The sequence below is a fragment of the Pituophis catenifer genome, unplaced genomic scaffold (assembly GCF_029215685.1).
Source record: "Pituophis catenifer annectens isolate HBS135680 unplaced genomic scaffold, rPitCat1.0.hap2 SCAF_8, whole genome shotgun sequence".
In the NCBI taxonomy this organism is placed as follows: domain Eukaryota; kingdom Metazoa; phylum Chordata; class Lepidosauria; order Squamata; family Colubridae; genus Pituophis; species Pituophis catenifer.
In genome coordinates this window covers 53,551,340-53,571,895 of record NW_027256888.1, presented here as the reverse complement: position 1 = coordinate 53,571,895, position 20,556 = coordinate 53,551,340, and the positions used below count along the sequence as shown (strand labels likewise).

At 36.8% G+C, this 20,556-nt stretch overlaps 1 protein-coding gene across 1 annotated transcript in view; it reads right to left on the bottom strand.

Annotated features, from left to right (window-relative positions):
- Nucleotides 1–18,205, bottom strand: part of HHIP (hedgehog interacting protein) — a 75,924-nt gene extending 57,719 nt beyond the window's left edge. Inside the window, exons 1-2 of the mRNA XM_070948702.1 lie at nt 17,933–18,205; nt 2,759–2,951 (exon numbers count right to left, since the gene is read on the bottom strand). Coding sequence (XP_070804803.1) covers nt 2,759–2,951; nt 17,933–18,205 — 466 coding nt within the window. The remainder of the gene's footprint in view (nt 1–2,758; nt 2,952–17,932) is intronic.
- Between the last annotated feature and the right edge of the window lie 2,351 nt (nt 18,206–20,556).

Here is a 20,556-nt window from a genome sequence, read left to right as displayed (position 1 = left end):
TGTTATTATTATTAATAATAACCTCTCTTGGAGGCCTGCAGCATGAGCCAAATATTTAATCTAATCTGTTATCGCTGCTCAACAGGCAGTCTTGGCAACTGTGATGTATTCTGCTTTGCCCTGGAGAATGCAATAAAGAGTAAGGAACAGCTGGTTTGAGAAAGCCTAAGAAATTTCTCTGTAGTTTAGAAAGACAATAATAATATTTTCATATTTTAATGAGTTTAGATACATGCTAAACCACACTAAAGGCATCTTTTTCAAAATGTTTCCTTATGTTAATCAGAGAAGACTACCCCCCAGGTCAAAGTTATGCATCCATGGGACTTCTAAGAAATAAAAGTATAGAGTGTTTCTTAAAAGCGTTTCTTAATTTATTTCTTACTAGACTGCTCCCCTTTTAAACTTTTTTGTTTTTTTTAAAAGGCTGCATTTATTTCATAAATGGTTACTGTTTAGTTTAAAATGTGATAAAACAATACAACAGTCACTATTCATGCTGTGTAGACTATGGTCAGATGTAATATTAAATCAAAGATAGAATTGTTTGCATAAAATTGAGGAGGATTTCCTGTTTATTGAAAATCATAGTGCTCTGTTGCATGCAGGCTCAATAATAGTATTGTTTCAATTGCAGAGCTTTGGAAATAGGCTGATGTGTATCACAGGATACCCTAGGACTCATACAATCATCACAGTCTTAATTATGGGTTCCTCAATTCCTTCCAAACATTATTAGCAAATTATTAATTTTTGTAGTTTCATCTTCCAGCTTTCAATATCCTAAACAATAGTTCCTAGAATTCTCAGCCAACAGAAAGGGATAGAGTACTCCTAAAACCAGTGGTGGGTTGCCCCACGTTCGGACCGGTTCTATAGAGCCGGTAGTTAAACCGGCAGGAGGCTCCGCTCACTGACCCTGACGTTATCAGAAGCAATCTGCGCATGTGCAGAAGCAAGGCATGCGCAAGAGCAAAGCAAGCGCACATGCATGATCCCGTTGTGAACCGGTTGTAAAGGTAAGTAGAACTCACCCCGCCTAAAACCCACTGAGGTTGGAAAAATTAACTGTCCTAAATTCCCCTGGATTATGGTCCTGTGTGATCAACATAGATTTGGATGTTTCTGTTTTATAGCGCATGAAGAATCTCATTTACAATGTTGTGGTCTTTTGTATTTATCGAAAGCCTCTGTTTACCTGATATGTTTAACAATACCATGGAATTTCTCCAAGAACTATAAATCAGTTGAAAGTTTGATTTAGCCTTCTTGCATCACTACCAAATCATCTCTTTTATAGGGATAAACTTTTGAAATAAGTTTACAAGCCATTTAGTATTATGATTCATAATACTAAAAGTTCCAGGTTGTTGCATCCAGGTTCTTGTAACATTATAATTTAATCTTTTGGAATAGACTTTGCTTATTGTTCCTCTGATCAATGTTTGAACTAAACAATCTTTTTCCCCTTCTGTTTCATGTTCACTTCTCTTTCTTTTTTTTTTCTGCTACCTCAGTTCTTCTATTTCTTCTTTCAAAACATTATCTAAGATCTAAACTTTCTCTTAAGCAATATTTTAATTTCAGTATAAAAAAATCAGTGGTGACACATCATTTCTAAACAAATCTGAAAATGAGTATAAAGGCCAAGTCAAAACCAACCTTAAAATATAAATGCAATATTCAGATTAAAAATTGCTTATATAACAAAATTATGTCGGTTAGAAACTCTCCAAAATGTTTAAGTTAAAAAAATAATAATAATTGAAGGCAGCCATCTGGAATCATCCAGAAGAAATATCATCAGACTGATAACATAACAAATCTTAGTGGTGGACTAATGACCAAGATATTAATTATTTCAGTAGAAATACTGGCCCATAAGAATGTAAGCAGGGAACTTCAAACAGGAAAACATCTACAAAATCCATCCAGAAGTGGCTCCACCCACCCACCCACAAGACCTGAGAGAACAACCAAGTCTTTTAAGATCCTCTAGAATGCCATAAATAAGCTACATGGCTCTCAGGAGGGTTCACTTTCTAAGGAAAGCTGCCTTGACAGAGATGGCACATTTCATGGGTCCTCAGAGGTGACACTATTTAAAGCAACCATGCCAATTCTCTTGGCCCACCCAATACCAGTTAGGCAGAAACCATGGGAAATAGATACTCTCTCAAATAAACTGGTCTAATGCTTTATGTTTCATTAAACTGCTTTTGTACCAACCAAAGTATATGCATCCTTGGTTAAAAAGCACATATCTAGGTAACATTCTATAATCACAATCAGTACTTTCCTGATAGAGAAAATGAGTATTACATCAATAGTTTTTTACAATGTGTAAGAAATTTAAGTAAACATAAGTGACCATTTTTTCTTGGAAAATATAAAGGACAAATCTGAAAAAGCGGCAAATCTTCAAGAGCCTTGTAAAAATGAAAAAAAAAAAGGTTTATGTTGATAACTTGGCTTTATAAACAGCAGAATTAAGAAAAACTACAGATTCACATATTCTAATAAAAATATCTAAAATCAAACAGTTCATTTTAAAATAATCCAATTACCATAATTTTCACATTTGTACCATTTGTACAGTGAAAGTTAAATATCAAAATAAAGGAAAAAAATAGTTTTAGAAAAATAAATACATTTAAAGTAGAACTTTCTGAAGTAAAAGACTGTCCTTTATAATAAAGGACATGTGGTCACGGTAGGTATATATCACCTCAATTTATTATTCTTTGCAATATTTTACCTGGGATGTGACCTCTGCAAGTGTAATAGAATTCTTTGCAATAATCCTTGCACAGGAAAGGAAGGGCTAGTTCTCTTTCCAATGCTTCCTTCACAGTTGAGTGGAACAGATTCTGAGCATTCGGTGAACAGTGAGCGCATCTGATTTCCTGCAGCAGCTTCACACATTCTGTGTTGTTGGTAACAGAAAAGATCTGTAAGCCACAAACCAGAAACATATAAGCTTTTTTGTTTCCTGCAAAGCACACTGCAATCTAATATAAAAAGCTATGCCAATTTAACCAAGATTGTTATTGGTTAAACCTATTATACCTATTATATGTAAAAAAAAATAGTAATTATTGCAATTCTGGTGCTCAAATAATAAAAAATATAATCATACATGTTATCACACAGGTATTAAAATATAGCTTAAAATATAGATTATGTTTAAACATTCAATAATATCCTATGCAAGTAATTTCTCTCGTCTAGCTTATATTTGGTTCTGTGAAACTCGATTTGAAGCATAATAGTTTGCATATGATTCCAAGTTGGTCTACCCCATATTACATAGGTTGCCTCTTCCTGAGCATGGCTATTTGATATGCATACCTGTTACACATGGTTTCACTCACTCCCATGACAGAGTGAAACTGTTAACATAAGAACTAGAGAGCTTTAGTAGATGAAGACCAGGTTGTGAAAAGGTGCTGATGCAACTCTAGCATTAGTACAAAGGAATACCCAGAATAATGAAGCTAAATTATTCATGTAATAAGTAACAAAGCTCTGGCTTCCCTTCTCTTAATTCTTTGTGTGTAAACAGAACGCAATATTGAAGCTGCGGTGTGCATATCTTTTTCTACTAGCATTTAGCAATACAACAAAAAGTGCTGTCACTGTTTATGTCTGACTAAATTGTTGGGTTATAATTCCATAATGTATGTGTTGTTTTCACTGAAATAAAGGTACTGTAAATGTGTGAAAATTACATCCTACCAATTCAAGTTAATTGAAGAAAACACCACAAACAATAAAAGGATAATTCCCATTTATGCTACTAATTACTGTAATACCGAAAAGTAATTACATTTAATACAATAATGTAGTATACTGTATTATGCATGCCCAAATACATTCCAAGACAGTATTTTTAACTGTAAGCTAAAATTTAGCTATTATTTTACACCTAGACCTTGACAAAAATACTTTTCTTATCTTTTTAAAGATACTGTAGACTGACAGACACACAATATATATAGTCATATAATTTTCCTTTATATTTTTTTTGTATTAATGCAAATATATCTCTTTTAAAGATAATGCAAATTTACTGCATTATTCTAATAGAACTACAATAAACAGTATACCATTATTACACTTATATAATTAATCAATTTAAAGTTCACAAGGTCAAGTTACACAATGGATAAAAGTAGTCATATGTAGAGATGGTGAAATTAACGTCTATACAAGGCAAGTTCTGATATACTTGTAAGATCATATAACTATATTATAATGTGTAAATTTATGGACAGTTTATTTTGTTTAACTTTATGTTATTTTGTGGTTCTAATAATTGTTTATTAGAGTTGCTAAAGTATATATGAAATCAAAGCTGCTCTAAGATATTTCTTTAATCAAGAAAAAATAAAAATCCCACTTATCTAGCCATTTACTCTATTTGGATGTCGTCTTGCCTTCCTTAGGTCTGACACAAGCACATACTAGAGACACATGAAATAGCAACCAATAGATATGATATAGCATTTTGTATGGGTGGAAGCAAATTATATTGAGTTTATATACACCATCATATACACAGAATATAAGGAGAACATGCTTTATGAACTTGTTTATGTGCATATTAACTTTAGAGTACAAATATGGAAATTGATTTAACAACAACAAAAAATCCTCAGCTATGCAGCCAATATTCAGTAGAGAAAAATAACATTCTGAAAAAGATCAAGTTAACGGAAAACTAATCTGATATCAGTTCTAGGTGGTGTGAAGTTTAGAATAACGGTAAGTTGAAGCTGCAGTAGAAAACCATCCTGAAAATATATTGGAAGTGGAAACTACTACAATAATTATGAGCTCTTAGGCATACAAAACAGATTATATGTTAAACTGTTTCTTTTTATGATGTCAGAAAACTTGCATTTTTTATCCTGGAAGAAAACTGCATTTCAAATATGGTGTTACCATTATGACCCCATATCTATACAGGTAGTCCTCAACTTACAATAGTTCGTTTAGTGACAGTTCAAAGTTACAATGGCACTGAAAAATTATTATGACCATTTTTCACAGTTACAACCTTTGTAGCATCCCCATGATCATGTGATCAAAATTCAGACACTTGACACTTGATTCATATTTATGACCGTTGCTGTGTCCTAAGGTCATGTAATCACCTTTTGCAACCTTCTCACAAGCAAAGTCAATGGGGAAGTCAGATTCACTTAACAACTGGGTTACTAACTTATCAACTGCAGTGATTCACTTAACAACTGTGGCAAGAAAGATCATGAAATGGGGCAAAATTCACTTAACAAATGTTTCACTTAACAACACAGAAATTTGGGGCTCAAATAGGGCTGTAAATTGAGGACTACCTGTAAATTCGCCCAGCTTGGATTTTTATCCAAACTGGCAAATATCACAAATTGTTCATATTTCTATTCCTCCCACTGACTTTACATTATAAACTGGAATGTTAAATAATGTATTTATTATGAGGTTCATTGACCATAAATGATTGAAAGTTTGTGTATAACTAATATTAGTTTGAAAAACTAATTTAAAAGTATGTTGAGGGTCATGAGCAACAAGATCCATCAAAACATTTAACTGATTTACAGTATATCTGCAGAACATTCTTGAAAAGGTAACTGAGGATGAAGGTAGCAAAGAATATTTATGGATCTTGTAATACAGGTGCCACTTAGGACCATGATTGGTACTTGAATTTTGGTTGCTAAGTAATACAATTGTTAAGTAAATCATCTTTTAAAAGCAAAAGTTGGTTTTGAACAAATAGAATGAAAAGAGCATTGATGTTTTGGAACTTTGGTATTGGAGACGTTTCCTGAGAATATTGTGGATAGCCAAGAACACAAACAGATCATCAAACAAATCAACCCAGATTTCTCAACGGAGCTAAAAATGAAGGCTCCAGTGCTAAAAATGTTGGAAAGAAAGAAAAGAAGAGCACAATCAGCAGCCAGATGGATTGACTCAATCACAGTGGCGATGAGTGCACTGTTGGAAGATTTGAAAAAGCAGGTCAGGGATTATCATGGAGGAAATCTATCCATGTGTCCATAGGAATTGATAACAATCTGATAGCACATAATTAACTAACTTCTCATTAATAAGCACAATGTCCACAAAAAGATTCAGACAGTCAAACCATTGTGCTCTTTGCATAGAGGGAAGACACCTAAAGTATAAAATAGTCTAGATCAGTTTTTCTTAAACTTTATTCTCTCAGGACCCTTTCCCACTTTTAAAAATTAAAGAAGACCACAAAGAAGCATTTTTAAATCAATATTTATTGTATTAAAAATTAAAATTGATTCATTTGCTGCCAACCATTATTTCACACAACTGTTTGATATTATTTTAATATTGCATTATTTTTCAACATCGCTGGGAAATAATTTTGATTTCACAGACCTCTGGCAGGACCTTGATGGATCCCTAGAAGTCCTAGGACTACACTTTAAGAAACACTGGTATAGATATTTAATAATAATCTGGTTTTGTACACATCTGTCTTACCATCAATTCAAATCAATGGAGTATCCTACTTTTGATAACTGGCAAGCAAAAATGATACATAAACTAGGCCATTACATATTCAATTAATAAGCGTAGACATTATTCTGAAATACAGGTAGTCCTCAATTTATGATGACAATTGAGCCCAAACTTTCTGTTGCTAAGTGAAACATTTGTTGAGTGAGTTTTGCCCCATTTTATGATTCTTCTTGCCACAGTTGTTAAGTGAATCACTGCAGTTGATAAATTATTAACACAGCTGTTAAGTGAAACTGGTTTCGCCATTGACTTTGCTTGTGAGATGGTTGCAAAAGTTGGTTACATGACTCCGGGATACTGCAACCGTCATAAATGAGTCAATTGCCAAGCATCGGAATTTTGACCATGTGACCATGGGAATGCTGCAATGGCCATAAGTGTGAAAAACGATCATAAGTTACTTTTTTCAGTGACATTACTTTGAACAGTCATTAAATGAACTGTTGTAAGTCAAGGACTACCTGTATAGTAAGTGGGCCCTAAATGGGTGGGAGAAGATGGGCTGGGCATACAATCTCCAATCTCTATTCTTTAAAGTAAGATAGAACATCTCTTGCAGTTTAAAGAACCACAAAGTGGAAAAGAAATTATTAGCCTTACAAAGTATTAGCAACTAAAACTTCATCTCAGTATTAATTTCCCGCTGCAGCATAGGTGTTATGTAAATTAAGCAACAGCTGGCTTGATTCCTGACTCAGTGTTTCCAAAGTGCCTGAGCTGAGCTAGAAGACATGTGTATGCCACAATACTTCCCTGAGTGGAGAATGTAGTGGAAACTGGACAGCAGTAGCTGCAATAGTTTTTGTGCTTCCTACAGCTGCATGGCTGGGCTGCCCAAAGGAAAAAGGCAGCTGTGACATAAAGAGCTGACAGTGGCAGCTGGAACTTTGGATGGTATCAACATTTGAAAAAGGCTGTGGGAGAAAGAACAGGACTAACCGGCACTGCCACCCACCACAGAGAAGCCCATTCCCATTCAACAGTGATGTTTACTACAAGAAAAAAAAAGGGGGGGAGGTGGAGGAGGAGAAAATTGAGACCTGACACAGCAGCAATCAAAATAGAGGTGGAAATTATGTTAGCAGCCATTGCCTACAACAAAAGGATTACAGCTGAAACATATTTAGGGCTTGCTCCATTCATCTCCAATTGGATGGTGTTCTTAGAAACCAAACTGATTAGAGAACATCACATCACTGTTAAGCAAGTAAATGGAATTGTTTTCTTTCACCCCAATCCTACTTTAAACAATCGTTTTGTACATGAAGATATAGATTTTTTCCCAGTTTTCATGTTGCTTTTCAAAGAAAACTACTGTCAAAACTAGATAACTACTGTAATTTTTGCTACAACCTCTCTTTTGTTCAGAAAACACTGACTCTGCAATGTTAATGATTGAGCCTGTCATCATGGGCTCTGTGGATTAAAGATTGAGAAGACATCTGGAACTTTCTGTTTGATCTCTATATAGCTAAGTTGACAGATATCCATCACCAGATACTTGAATCAAGTACTTCTATGCTGAACCAATAAGTTACAGGTAATTCACAAACTATGATTATAATAGGGATCAGAAAATTTCTCATTAAAAGGTGAGCAAAGCATCATGTGATTGCAAACATTTTTTAAAATGCTTTTTTAAAGCAAGATATCAAGTAATCGTCACTTGTGACATTCCTTGCCCTGTTGCCCCATTGATTTTGTTTGTCAAAAGCCAGCTGGGAAAATTGCAAATGATAATCACATGACTGCATGCAACTGTTGTAAGTATGGGCTAGTTGACTGCAATCATGTGACCATACGGAAGCTGCAATAGTTGTAAGTGTGAAGATCTTTAAGCAAGTCACTTTCTTCAACACTATCGTAACTTCAGACAGTTGCAAAACAAATGGTTGTAAGTCAAGGACTGCCTCTATAGTAGTTACCTTAATAGTTGGGCCATGAGCCTTGATCTAGCTAAGACAACTTGTATGAATGAAAATGTAAGTATTCCTCCAGGTTTCTATTGATTGTTGGCTACATACTTTTTCTTTCTGTATGTGACTCTTTCAGACAAGCTGGATGTGACATAAAATTGTGTAGGGTTGGAGTGTCACTGGGAATCTGTGAGGTGCTTACATTGGCAGTTGTTGCTATTTTTACCTCACTGATAACTGTATACAGATAGTCATCGACTTACAACCATTTGTTTAGTGACCTTTAAAAGTTACAATGGCACTGAAAACAGTGAACAGTTTTCACATTTAAAACCACTACAGCATCCCATGGTCACATGATCAAAATTCAGATGCTTGACAATTGGCATGTATTTATGACTGTTGCAGTGTCCTGGAGTCATGTGATCATCTTTTGTAACCTTCCCCATTGATTTCCAATAAGAAAAGTCAATGGGGGAAGCAAGATTCGTGTAAAGCCTCGTGAATCGCTTAACAACTGTACTGATTCACTTAACATTTGTGGCATAAAGGTCATATTGGGGTACAACTTCATCCCTAGCAACAGAAATTTGGGATTCAACTGTGATCATAAGTCGAGGTGGTTTGTGCTGGTTTCTAATTATTAGCCAACCAGTCACTTGTTTGAAATATTTTATTTATTTTCATTATTTAATGATTGTCTTGTGATTTTTGAAAGACTTGCACCCAATATATTTCTCTAAAATATATGTGTAAAAGTTTGAGTCTGAGAGAGGTAGAGACAGAAAGAAAAACAATTGAGTTAAAGTGAAAAAGTGAATTAACTCACTTTGAATTTTGATGTGTTCCATAATTGTGAAAACACTTACTGCTAAAAACAACCACATTTTCTTGAAAGGTAATATAGCTTCTGAAAAAAATTAGAAACCCTACTAAAGCATCAGTTTTAAAATTGAGTTTCTTTAAAAAAAATTACTTTGCATATACATTATATTTTATTCAATATCTGAATAATATACAGTGTAATTCAATATATACGTATATATCATTTGAAGGGTCCTTGGCACTGCTCTCTGAACTTTGTCTCTGAGCAAGAAAACAACCAATATCAGAACACCAAGGACACCTCATTTCAACCTTGAACTACAAGTATTCTCCTTTATTGATATTTTATTTATTTATCCTCTGTATACTTACAACATATTTTGGATTTTGTATTATTTAAAACAGGGTGAAATGTCCATTTTTCTATTAGAGGAGAGTTTTTGAAAACTTAAAACTGTTCATTGACTAGTTTTAACGAGCTTTACGCAACACTAAAGGAGTATAGTAGTCTTCTAGTAAAAAAGGAAACAGCTCCTTATTTTTTATGTTATAAACTTCATTTGGGAATTTGCACAAGATGTTTCACAATAATTGATTTATGCATGCATACTTATACTAATTATACTTTTCCTTCCAAAAAATAATGGATAGCATTCCAGCTGTTTTCTGCCTTCTAATAAATGTTGTAACCAAGAATTAATTTGATATTCAACACCTATTAACTTTACTGAGACCATGGAATATGTGTTATGACTTAGATTTGTAATTATTAATGAATAGTTCTGGCAAAAGTATACTTTTTTTTTGCTATATACTCCACTCATTCTGCTCAATCAATTGCTTTCTTTGCCAATTCAGTTTGGCAAATTCATTGTTAATTCAGTTATTTCTTTTGTAATTTATATGTACAGTTTCTTGCATCTTCTGAGATACTGCAATTCTACAACATATATTGACCATCATGTTTTATTGGTTTGATGGTAATCATATAAAACTTATCATCAAAGTAGATCAGAGGGTGATTTAATTGTATTATGTAATTAATTTGTGATTTTAATACATTTAAGCTAATGAAATGTATTGAAGGCAGTGATGGCTAACCTTTTCTGGACCGAGTGCCCAAAGCATGCGCCCAAAGCCCCAAAATGCAATGCATATGTGTCCCCCACGCATGCACCCTGCACATGCGTGGCAGAGATCCAATGACCAGTTGGCCAGCAGGAGGCACGTGCGCATGCACGGCAGAGCTGAACTGGGCGACGGCTCGTGTGCCCACAGAGAGGGCGCTGCGTGCCATCTGTGGCACGCGTGCCATAGGTTTGCCATCACGGTATTGAAGGTATTATGACTGCCTTGACATTGGAATATCAATTTAATTATTAGGCATTCCTCTTTATATTCCATACTTGTAAACTACTATACCTTCAAACAATTATATCACATTTTTCTTTGACTGCATCACATGTTTTCTGTAGCTGAACTAATACTGAGCAACTCGAGTAGCAAGTTCAAAAATAATGGGTAAAATAAACAGAATAGTGCTTAACGTATTGAAAATTTAGCAGATTTAATTTCAACTGTGGCAATAGGGATATCACCTAGATTGGTAATCTGTAAGCAAGCTTTGGTATAATGGGTCATCATTAAAGTCATTTTACACTTTAAAATGGCACACACAAACACACACACACACACACACACACACACACACACACGATGGGCTGCTTTCTGAACTTTCTGAACTTTCTGCACTTAGGGATAATTTTGCTGGCTTTCTTAGAGAGAGATTCTATTTTAGGAATACACAATTATTTCCTTATTCCTGCCTTGAAATTGTAAGGAAAGTTTAGTCCATTTATTCTAATGTCCTTCTCCATGCAGAATATCGCAAGCAAGTTGTTGTTCAGTCTTAGTAAGACCACCTGGAATACTGCAACCAGTTTTGGTCACCACACTACAAAAAAGATGTTGTTGAGATCTTGAAAAATGTTCAGAGAAGAGCAGCTAAGATGATCAAAGGCCTGGAAACTAAAACGGTTGTGAAGAATGGTTGCAGGATTTAGGTTTGGCTAGTCTAGAGAAAAGAAGAACTAGGGATGATATGATAGCAGTATTTCAATATTTGAGGGGCTGACACAAAGAAGAGGGGCAATAGGGCAATCAAAATTATTGTGGTACTCCCCTATGATGAATTTACACTGTTTGATATATTTCTAGCTTAGAAAAAAAAGTGAGCAAATAGAACGTACAGCATATTTATAAAATTACATCCAATTAGTGCAAGTGAAAAGAGATAAGTTTTTCTCACTCTCTCAGAAAATTATCATTGAGGGTCATAATAAAAAACAATGCTAAATAATAGAAGATTCAGAAATCTTCTAGGTAAAGAAGGTGTTTTTATAAAAGCAATTAAGTTGAAATATTGAAGTTTGGAGAAACCTCCAAACTTCAATATTTGGGGTTGTTTGACCTGTCTGGAAACTATGATATTGTTCATACAGTATGTAATTATGCCTATTAACTTTGAAAATTTCAACAGGACTTAGGTAGATTGGTCTTACAGTAGCTACTGGTGATGGCAATTCCATTTTATTTTTAACACAAGAAACAGTATGTTCTTGACACTGGGGCCAAGAAAATTCTATTGTTGCCTTTGGGTTCCCTTAAGGATTTCCCAAAGACAGAGGTGGCTACATGATTATTTGGTTTATTCACTTTTTTATGTTCTTATCTAAATATCAGAGGCAACTATTTCTGACATCCTAGATTTGCCTTGTTTGCCTACAGCAGAGGTGGCCCTTTTACAACCTGTGACTGTATCAGGAATTCTGGAAGTTGAAGTCCACAGGTTGTAAAAGGGTCACAGTTGCCCACCCCTGGCCTATAACAACGTTTCTCAACCTTGGCAACTTTAAGATGTGTGAATTTCAACTCACAGAATTCTTCAGTCAGCATGCTGTCTGAGGAATTCTGGGAATAGGTCCACACTTCTTTAAAGTGCCACAGTTGTGAAACACTGACCTATATAGTTGGGCTGGTCATGAGAAAACATTTTAAGAACAGACACAGGAAATATTTCTCATCTGGGCAGACTACTGTACTACCCCCAATAAAACTGCATCCTTAGAAATTCCACAAAATCTCCCATATTGTGCCCTGCTGCATAGTCAAACAAATGTGAGATTCTACAGGCTACCCGAGGCTCTGAATAGTTTGAGAAAGGAAAATCAAATGTGTGCTAGGTAAGTCTTCCTGAAATTTGGAAACATTTCTGCTAGATTAACATTAAGTGTTGTACTTTATGATTCTTGACGAATGTATCTTTTCTTTTATGTACACTGAGAACGTATGCACCAAGACAAATTCCTTGTGTGTCCAATCACATTAGTTCTGTTCTGTTCTGTTCTATTCTAATTCTATTCTATATTTTAAATCTAGGTGTCATATGAACATTATGAATTATTTATGTGAGCTCAGGTGCTCATATGGCTACCTTCCAAGACATCAGACTAGCCAACTCACCATTATCTACTGTAGCTGAAAGAAGTAAATTTTCCAATGACTTTTCAAACATACTTTACTACCATCAGGTCTACGATCAGTCCAAACAGGGCTGATGAGAGTAGAAATCTATGGGCAGGACATGTCATCCATATGTTGGAAAAGCACATACCCAAAAAGTTCCTTCTGCTGGAAGATGCTTATATGGAGAATAAAAGAAATGGTACAAAGAGCCATTAAAGGCTTCCCTGAGGTTACTATGAAATGCTGTAAAAAAAACCCTCACTACCTGGTGTGGCCTTATCAATTAGGGCTGTCAAGCTTAAGGAGTAATGCACACTGCTGAAACACCACATAAGCCAACAACTGCAGTGGCTACACATGTCTGTCTAACATGTGTAAGAACATTCAGTGCCCAAATTGGTCTGATCAGTCATCTTCGGACACAGCATATCCAGTCTTAACCTAATTTTTAAATAATGGTGTTGAGTTCTTCAGGGATGATGATAGAACATATCAGGTACCGAACCTAGCAATTTTGCACACAAAGGTCTATTCTCGATTATTCTTACAATATGGATATGTTAACTGAGCTATTTTAAAATGAAGATGACAGTTACTCAACCTGAGCTTTGGAAAATGTTTGCTCATATGCAGTACATAACGTTCAGTTCTTGGCTTTACTAACTGGCAAAAAAAATGTACTGGACACAAATAAATGGATTAATTGCTTCAAAGGTACCAATAAATTCAAATTTATTTTAATAGTAAGCATGTCTTGAAGCTAAAAAATTGTGCTAATTGTTTTCTGTTTTCAAAACTAATATGTAAAACCATAAAATCATATTGAATTACACTTTTGCAACATCTATTCTAATTATTCTGTCTACTGCTGACTAATTTATGACATCTCTTTATTTATTTATTAACTTTTACACAATTCAGATAAAGAAATGGCAGTTATTGAAAGATTTGTCCTGGCAATAAGTTAATAACAAAAAACACAATGAACACAGATTGATGTAATTTCTGCATATGAAACCTGGGTTCAAGTAGGGAAGTGATGTTTGAGATTGGGGGAAGAGAAAAGTTCAAATCTTTTACTTCAAGCTTTAACATTAATCAGTATTTGAAACTTGAAACTAATTTCTTTTAACTGCAAGCTTATTCATCTGCCAGTTTGAACATAAACTTTATCAGGACTATAGTGTTAGATTATGTCATTAAGAACTTCAGTTTCATTTTTAGGACAATAATAAATAGATCATTGTACCAAGGCAGTTGTTAAAGGGACCCCAAGATGAGTTATTTGTTTAGTTTGATGTGTTCAACAATAGCTTTTGTTTAAAAAAGAATTAGACAAAACAAATGATCTTAAAAGGGCACACTTAAAAAAAATTACTTTTCATTCATTCCACAAGAACCTCAGTTGTGAAACCATCTAAGGTAGAGAAAAACCACTATGCTTGACAGTTTGCAAGCAAACCTTTAAATCACACACAAAATATTAGAACGTATTATTTGCTGATGAGATTAATGAATTAATCAAAGAATAAAATGTCAATGATACAATTACACAAGAGAAGGTTGTCATTTTATCTCTGTTTCAACTTTGTGATTCTTAAGAGACTGGCTATGTTTCTCTTAGCAATCATTAATTTTGATCATAAAATTACCAAAGGGCTGACCAATGTAATCTTAATTTTGGAGGTTCTTTGTAATTAAAGCAACTGCTGAACATGTTGTCTTACTTTAACTCTGCCGAAACACCTCTTCCTTAGAACATTTATTTGCTTGTTTATTTGTTTGTATCTCATCTTTATTATTTTTGCAAATAACTCAAGGTGACAAACATATCCAACACATTTCCTTCTCTTTTTCCCACAACAACCCTGTGAGGTGGGTTGGGCTGAGAAAGAGTGACTGGCCCCAAGTCACTCAGCTGGCTTTCATTGTTAAAGGGGCACTGGAACTCATCATCTTCCACTGTCCATCCTAGTACCTTCACCAATATACCAAACACATATATGCTGTGTTACTTCAAAACATGTTAATGTAGTTTTTGGATTCCTTCCAGATTACAGATAGGGTTTGCTGTCTTTAAATATATTAGATGCATTTTGATTGAAAAGTCGTGCCTCAGATGTCAAATGCACAAGATATAAAATCCAAACAAATCCCACATGCATCTATTACAAAACTTTATCTGGGAGCTACTTCTATCGAACTCCAAACCCTAACCCTAACCCTATGCATACCTAACTAATCTTAAACCCTATTGCTATCAGAATGAATTAAGTATGAATTAAGTATGAGCAGGATTGCATTGTATGTGTGCTTACTATCACTGAAATGTAAAGTATGTACTTTTTTTCCGTTTGTGAAAATAAGCAGTTTTTTAAGAAAAATACAATTGAAATTATTTGGTGCATTCTCTCTCTCCTCTATGACAAAGTTTATGTCTTCCAATTAAGTACATTGTTAAAATGACACAAATGTGAAAAATGCTGAATACAAATAAGACTTAGAGATCAAGTTTCATAACTGTCACAAATTAATAATAACTCCTAGAAACTCAGGAATTATTTTAAATCATTCTTAATTCATCACATAAATATAACTTATTATTACAAATTTCTTCAGTGAGTTCATATAGCAGATGCTATGCTACTGCTGCAGTGGCTAACTGTCGATGATGCTAACTGGACACATTAAGGACATTTTTCCTTCCCAGCTTGGCTTGGGCATTTGTGGGTTTCAGTTAGAACCTTTAGAAAATTATCTGAATGCAGTTAGTGTGCAGTTAATGTGATTACCACACAGGAGCTTGCTGACACTACCTCTGGCCAAACATGAGGAGAAAATATCCATCCAAGCTCCCGTTGCATCTGGTAAGAATAGAGTTTGATTCGCTGAAACCCTGCAGCAAAGGCAGCTCTCACCCATCTGGGAGCGGAGGCAATAGGACAAATGCTCCCTCAAAAGGCATGAACATTTGGACAGAGCTGGGGACTGAAGGAGAATGATGTTCTCCAGTTTCACCCATTAGTGAACCAACCAACAAACACAATGGTGTTGTTGTTATTCTTTTGCCATAAGCAACAGGACTCTGTGTGTGGGCAGCAGTTTAGTGGGGAGGAGGATAAGTCGACCCCTTTTTGTCCTATTGATTTTTTTCCCTATTTGCATGACTTGAGCAAATTAAATGATGCAATATGGCTTTTTGTTACAAAACAAAGTGAGAGATACCACCCAGACACATATGTTGATTCGTAGAAGCTGTTTACATGAGAATGGGGTGAAATCTACCGTGAACTGAGCATAAAAATTCGATTCAGCCTGGGTATTTTTTTTTTTTAATTGTGCCTGGGCCAGAAAGACTGAAGCACAAGTTTTCCAAGCCACTCTCAGACCTTGACAACTGGAGTGTTGTAACAGAGGAATTCTTAATTAAACTAAATGCTGGAGTGGGGGGGGGGGGAGAGTGGGAGGGCAATGAGAAAGACACCTGATTGTTTGTTTCACGTGCAGTGATTCTCAATGACATTTATTCATCCCATTTCCCTCCCTAGCTTCAGTTTTGCACGTTGCACTCCTGATCAAAACAATAGGCTGCAAAACTTATAACATCCACATGGCTGGAAGGCAGTGAATTGCAGCCCCATCAACAGGCAGACAACTTTACTATTCTAAAATAGCTAGATTGTCATTTCTCACCACATTTTACTGGTACATATTAATGCTCTTTTCTCAAGTCAGTGAAATGTTTATAGATAGAAGGTTCTGAAGTATAAGAGACAATGTACTAGGCATTCTCTCTTTATGAAACTAATGTCAGCACATATGATGTTATCCTATATCAATTTGCTGTGAACAAATTCATGGAATTCACTCATCCTGTCCTCTCAGCTTCTCTCCAGAGGAGCCTGAGTTAATTGCTGGAAGACCTGAAGACATCATAAAAGTTTTGCAGTATCCTGGCATCATCTGCTCTCCCAGTCACCATCTGCTATCTGAAGTTTCCTGCCCAAACATGTGGACAAACTGTGCACACTTTTCTCGCGTCAGGAAAAAAAATAACTATCACCACCACCTTAATTTACAATTCATCACTATCATGGCATGCCAAACGAGTCCAAGAAAATCCACTAATCCTTCTTGGCAGATTCCTCTATCAGCATCATCTCCTTTTCAGCTATAGTCCAGATTCTATTTGTTTCTACTTTATTCATGAACTCATTTTTGCATTTGTTCCTATTTGATAACTGAAATTCTTAGAAGGAGGAAGTTTCTATTCCTTTCCTGTGCTCGTTCCTTATCTTAAAATCTGTCTTCTAAAATAAATACATAAACCCTGCTCTCTTCATAACATATTGCTTTCCTCCTCCTCTTCCATGGATGTTTTGAATTCCCTGAGCACCTGGCTAGTAATGGCAGAGGTGAAATAGACTGTTTCCTGTATGCAGGATTTATTCTGTTGCCTAATCATTCTTCAGCATTTAGAATGCATCCTCCTTCTAATTTTGAAGGTCAGTAATAACTCCTCCTCCTCCTAACCCACTTGAAATAGTTTTCCCAGATAGAACAAAGATACAGGATGCTGCAGTTAGATTCAACACAAAGAAACATTTAAAATTAACCCCATTTGGACTAAACCAATGCCAAAAGTTCAGCATCTAGAAAGAACAGCATTTTCCCATACTGTTTCACTATGTTCAAGGAAGTCCATTGTTCAGTCAGCTTTTCCTCAATCTTTCATAGGTAGTAGATAATAGCTCCAACAATTCTCAGTCAGCATGACAAGGGTATTTAGAAATAGTGCCACTGTAATCCAAGGAGGGACCACAAGGAACACTTCTCAACCCACAACTTCCTACAGCCAATGAAGTGGCCTTCGAATCCAGCAAAACTCAGGACCTAGCAAAGATGATTTATTACCTTCTTCTATCCCCCGAAACACCTCTCCAAGCACCTTTAAGTGATGCTTGTGAGTTCCACCTCTTCCTGATTGTCCTTCCTCTCCCAAATCACTAGAACCCTAGATTTAGAGACTCGTTTCCGATAAACTTTTGCATGCCCCTTCAGTCTCTCACCCAACCTTATCCAACCCAACTGGAGCCTACCTTGTTGCTCTCTATCTGGAGCAATCCTTGCCTCTCAGCCCTGGAGCAGCAGGACAGGCGAGGGTAGAATCCCTGGCACAGCAGCTCCCCTCTGTTGGGGGGCTCCAGGACCATCAGCTTCCTATCTCGCTTTTTGAGGCGTCTGGGGGGGCTGCCATTCATGCACCTTCTCCTCTTGGCAGTGGTCTCTCCAAACTTGGTTTCCCCTTCAAAGAAGCAGAGGACCAGGGCCACCAAGAGCAGCTTCAATGGAAGCATCTTTAGCCCCACCATGCCGCTTGGGAACACTTCCAAGCGCCGGCTGAGGTGAGCAAATCCCAAGGCAATCCAATGATGCAAGGCTTCCCTTTTGGAAACCTCTCGGAGTTTGTGTTTTTATACGGGAGGTCGCTTTCCAAGGCGAACGAAGGAGAGAGGCGCGACAGCTGAGGGACGGGCAGCCAACAAAACCCGGCGGGCCACCAGACAGACAGGCGCACGCCCCAGCTGAGCCAAGGGAAGGAGATGCTGAGCTTCGGCGCGGGACGTTTGCGCCACTTGACAAGAGCGGCCGCAGGTTTAACAGGCGCTGCCGAGGTGCCCAAGTGCGCAGCGTAAACTTCCCCGGGCTGAAGGTTCTCTGCGCTGGCGGCCGAAGCGAAGGAGGCGACGGTAGAGATGGCAGCCGCAAGTCCCTTTGCGGTGTTCCATATAAACGACGCTGCCGTTCTAAGGGGGACCGGCTGCCGGGCGTGATGCCTCCTCTGCTGCTGCCGGCGGGAGCTGGAGCTCACTAGGGCTCTCATGTTTCGCTCCCTCTTTTCTTCTTCTTTTTAAGCAGCGCGCGGGGAGGTGCTGCCACCGCGCGCCCCTACACGTCACCGAGGAAGCGATTCGCGGGGATGAGGACGGAGAGGGGCGTTCGAGCACGCGCGGCGGGCGCGAGAGGGCGCGAAGAAGGCGAAGGCGCTGCATGGAGTCGCCGCCGCCGCCGCCGCCAACCGCCGCCGCGGCAAAAGACAGCGCGTGCGCGAGCGAGCTGAAGAGAGCCGAAAGAGAGAGGGGACTTGGGGGTCGGGGGTTGGGAGGGAGAGGGTAGGTTCGGCCTGACTTGCCAGAGTGCGGGTAGTCTTCGACTTTAAAAAGTTCGTCTAGTGATCGTTCAAAGTCACAACGGCCGTTTAAAGTTACAACTGAAAAATGTGACTATTTGGTGCTCTCTGAGCTGGCTTGTTTTCTTGCAGGCATTTCATTACCCGAACTAGGTAACCTCATCAGCGCTGATGAGGTAATGAAATGCCTGCAAGAAAACAAGCAAGCTCAGCGAGCACCAAGGACCCCTCATTTCAACCCTGAGCAACAAAGAGTTCTCCTTTATTGTTTATGGCCATTTTTCACAGTTATGACCTTTGCAGCATCCCCATGATTGTGTGATCTCCATGATCCTGTGATCAAAATTCAGTTGCTCTGCAGCTGGTTCATATTTATGATCGTTGCTGTCATAAATAGTCATTTATGACATGTGGTCACCTTTTGCAACCTCACAAGCAAAGTCAATGAGAAAGCCAGATTCACTTAACAACCAGGTTGCTAACTTACCAACTGCAGTGATTCACTTAACAACTGTGGCAAGGAAGGTTGTAAAATGGGGCAAAACTCAATAAAGGTTTCACTTAACAGAAATTTTGGACTTGGTTGTGGTCGTAAGTCGAGGACTACCTGTACTACAATGCATTATCCACTATACAGTCTTGGATTTATAGTACAAATCATGGAAAGATTGATCACTATTTTTTCTGTGGGATCAAGGTTTAATATTTTGTTTAAAAAATGAGATTTTTTAAAAATAGACATCTTATTTGCTCTCTTTTCTGTGTGTCTTTTAAAGATAATTTTTGTTTTTCTGTATAAGGCAAAATGAAAACTAGAATTCTGAAATATTGGATTTTTTTTAAAAGAAAGCCACCACTAAAAAAGTCCTGTCTTTGGTTACTTCCCAGTTATATCAGCTGTTCCCATCCTGAGCTGGGAAATCTGGGAATCACTCCAAAAATGTGAAGGGTGTTGTCTTAGATGTTTGGAGAACTGTGAGAAAAGCTTCCAAACATGATGGAGAGTGTTTTCTTAGAAGACTAAGATTAAAGAGATCAAGGTCAAGTCCCTGCTCAGCTATGATCAGTGATCATCTCTGCCTAATCTACTTTTGTGAAGGAAAAATTGGGGGCAGAGAAAGTATGACATACTATGTGCACTTCATTGAATTTCTTGGAAAAAACCTCAATAAAAATATAAATCATATGTTAATCCACATTAAAGATGACATGTGGCATATTCTTTTTAAGAAAATGCATTTTAGTTATATGCAAAACAGTCCTTGACATTATTTCTGTCTGACTTATGATTGTGGGGTTTTTTTATAGGCTCAGGGATTGACTTGACAAATACATTTAATTTCAAGCATTTTCTGATTTCTTAGTCTTGAGATAGTTAGCAAGTAATACATAGTTGGTTGTAGTGGAGACAGAGGAAGAGAAAAGTTGTATCATGAAGTGTTAAGGTTTATCAGGTTTTGCCAAGTTATTCATCCTTTGGCATTCAAATTAATTATTTTTAAAATTATCATGTGGAATGATACAGTTAAGGTA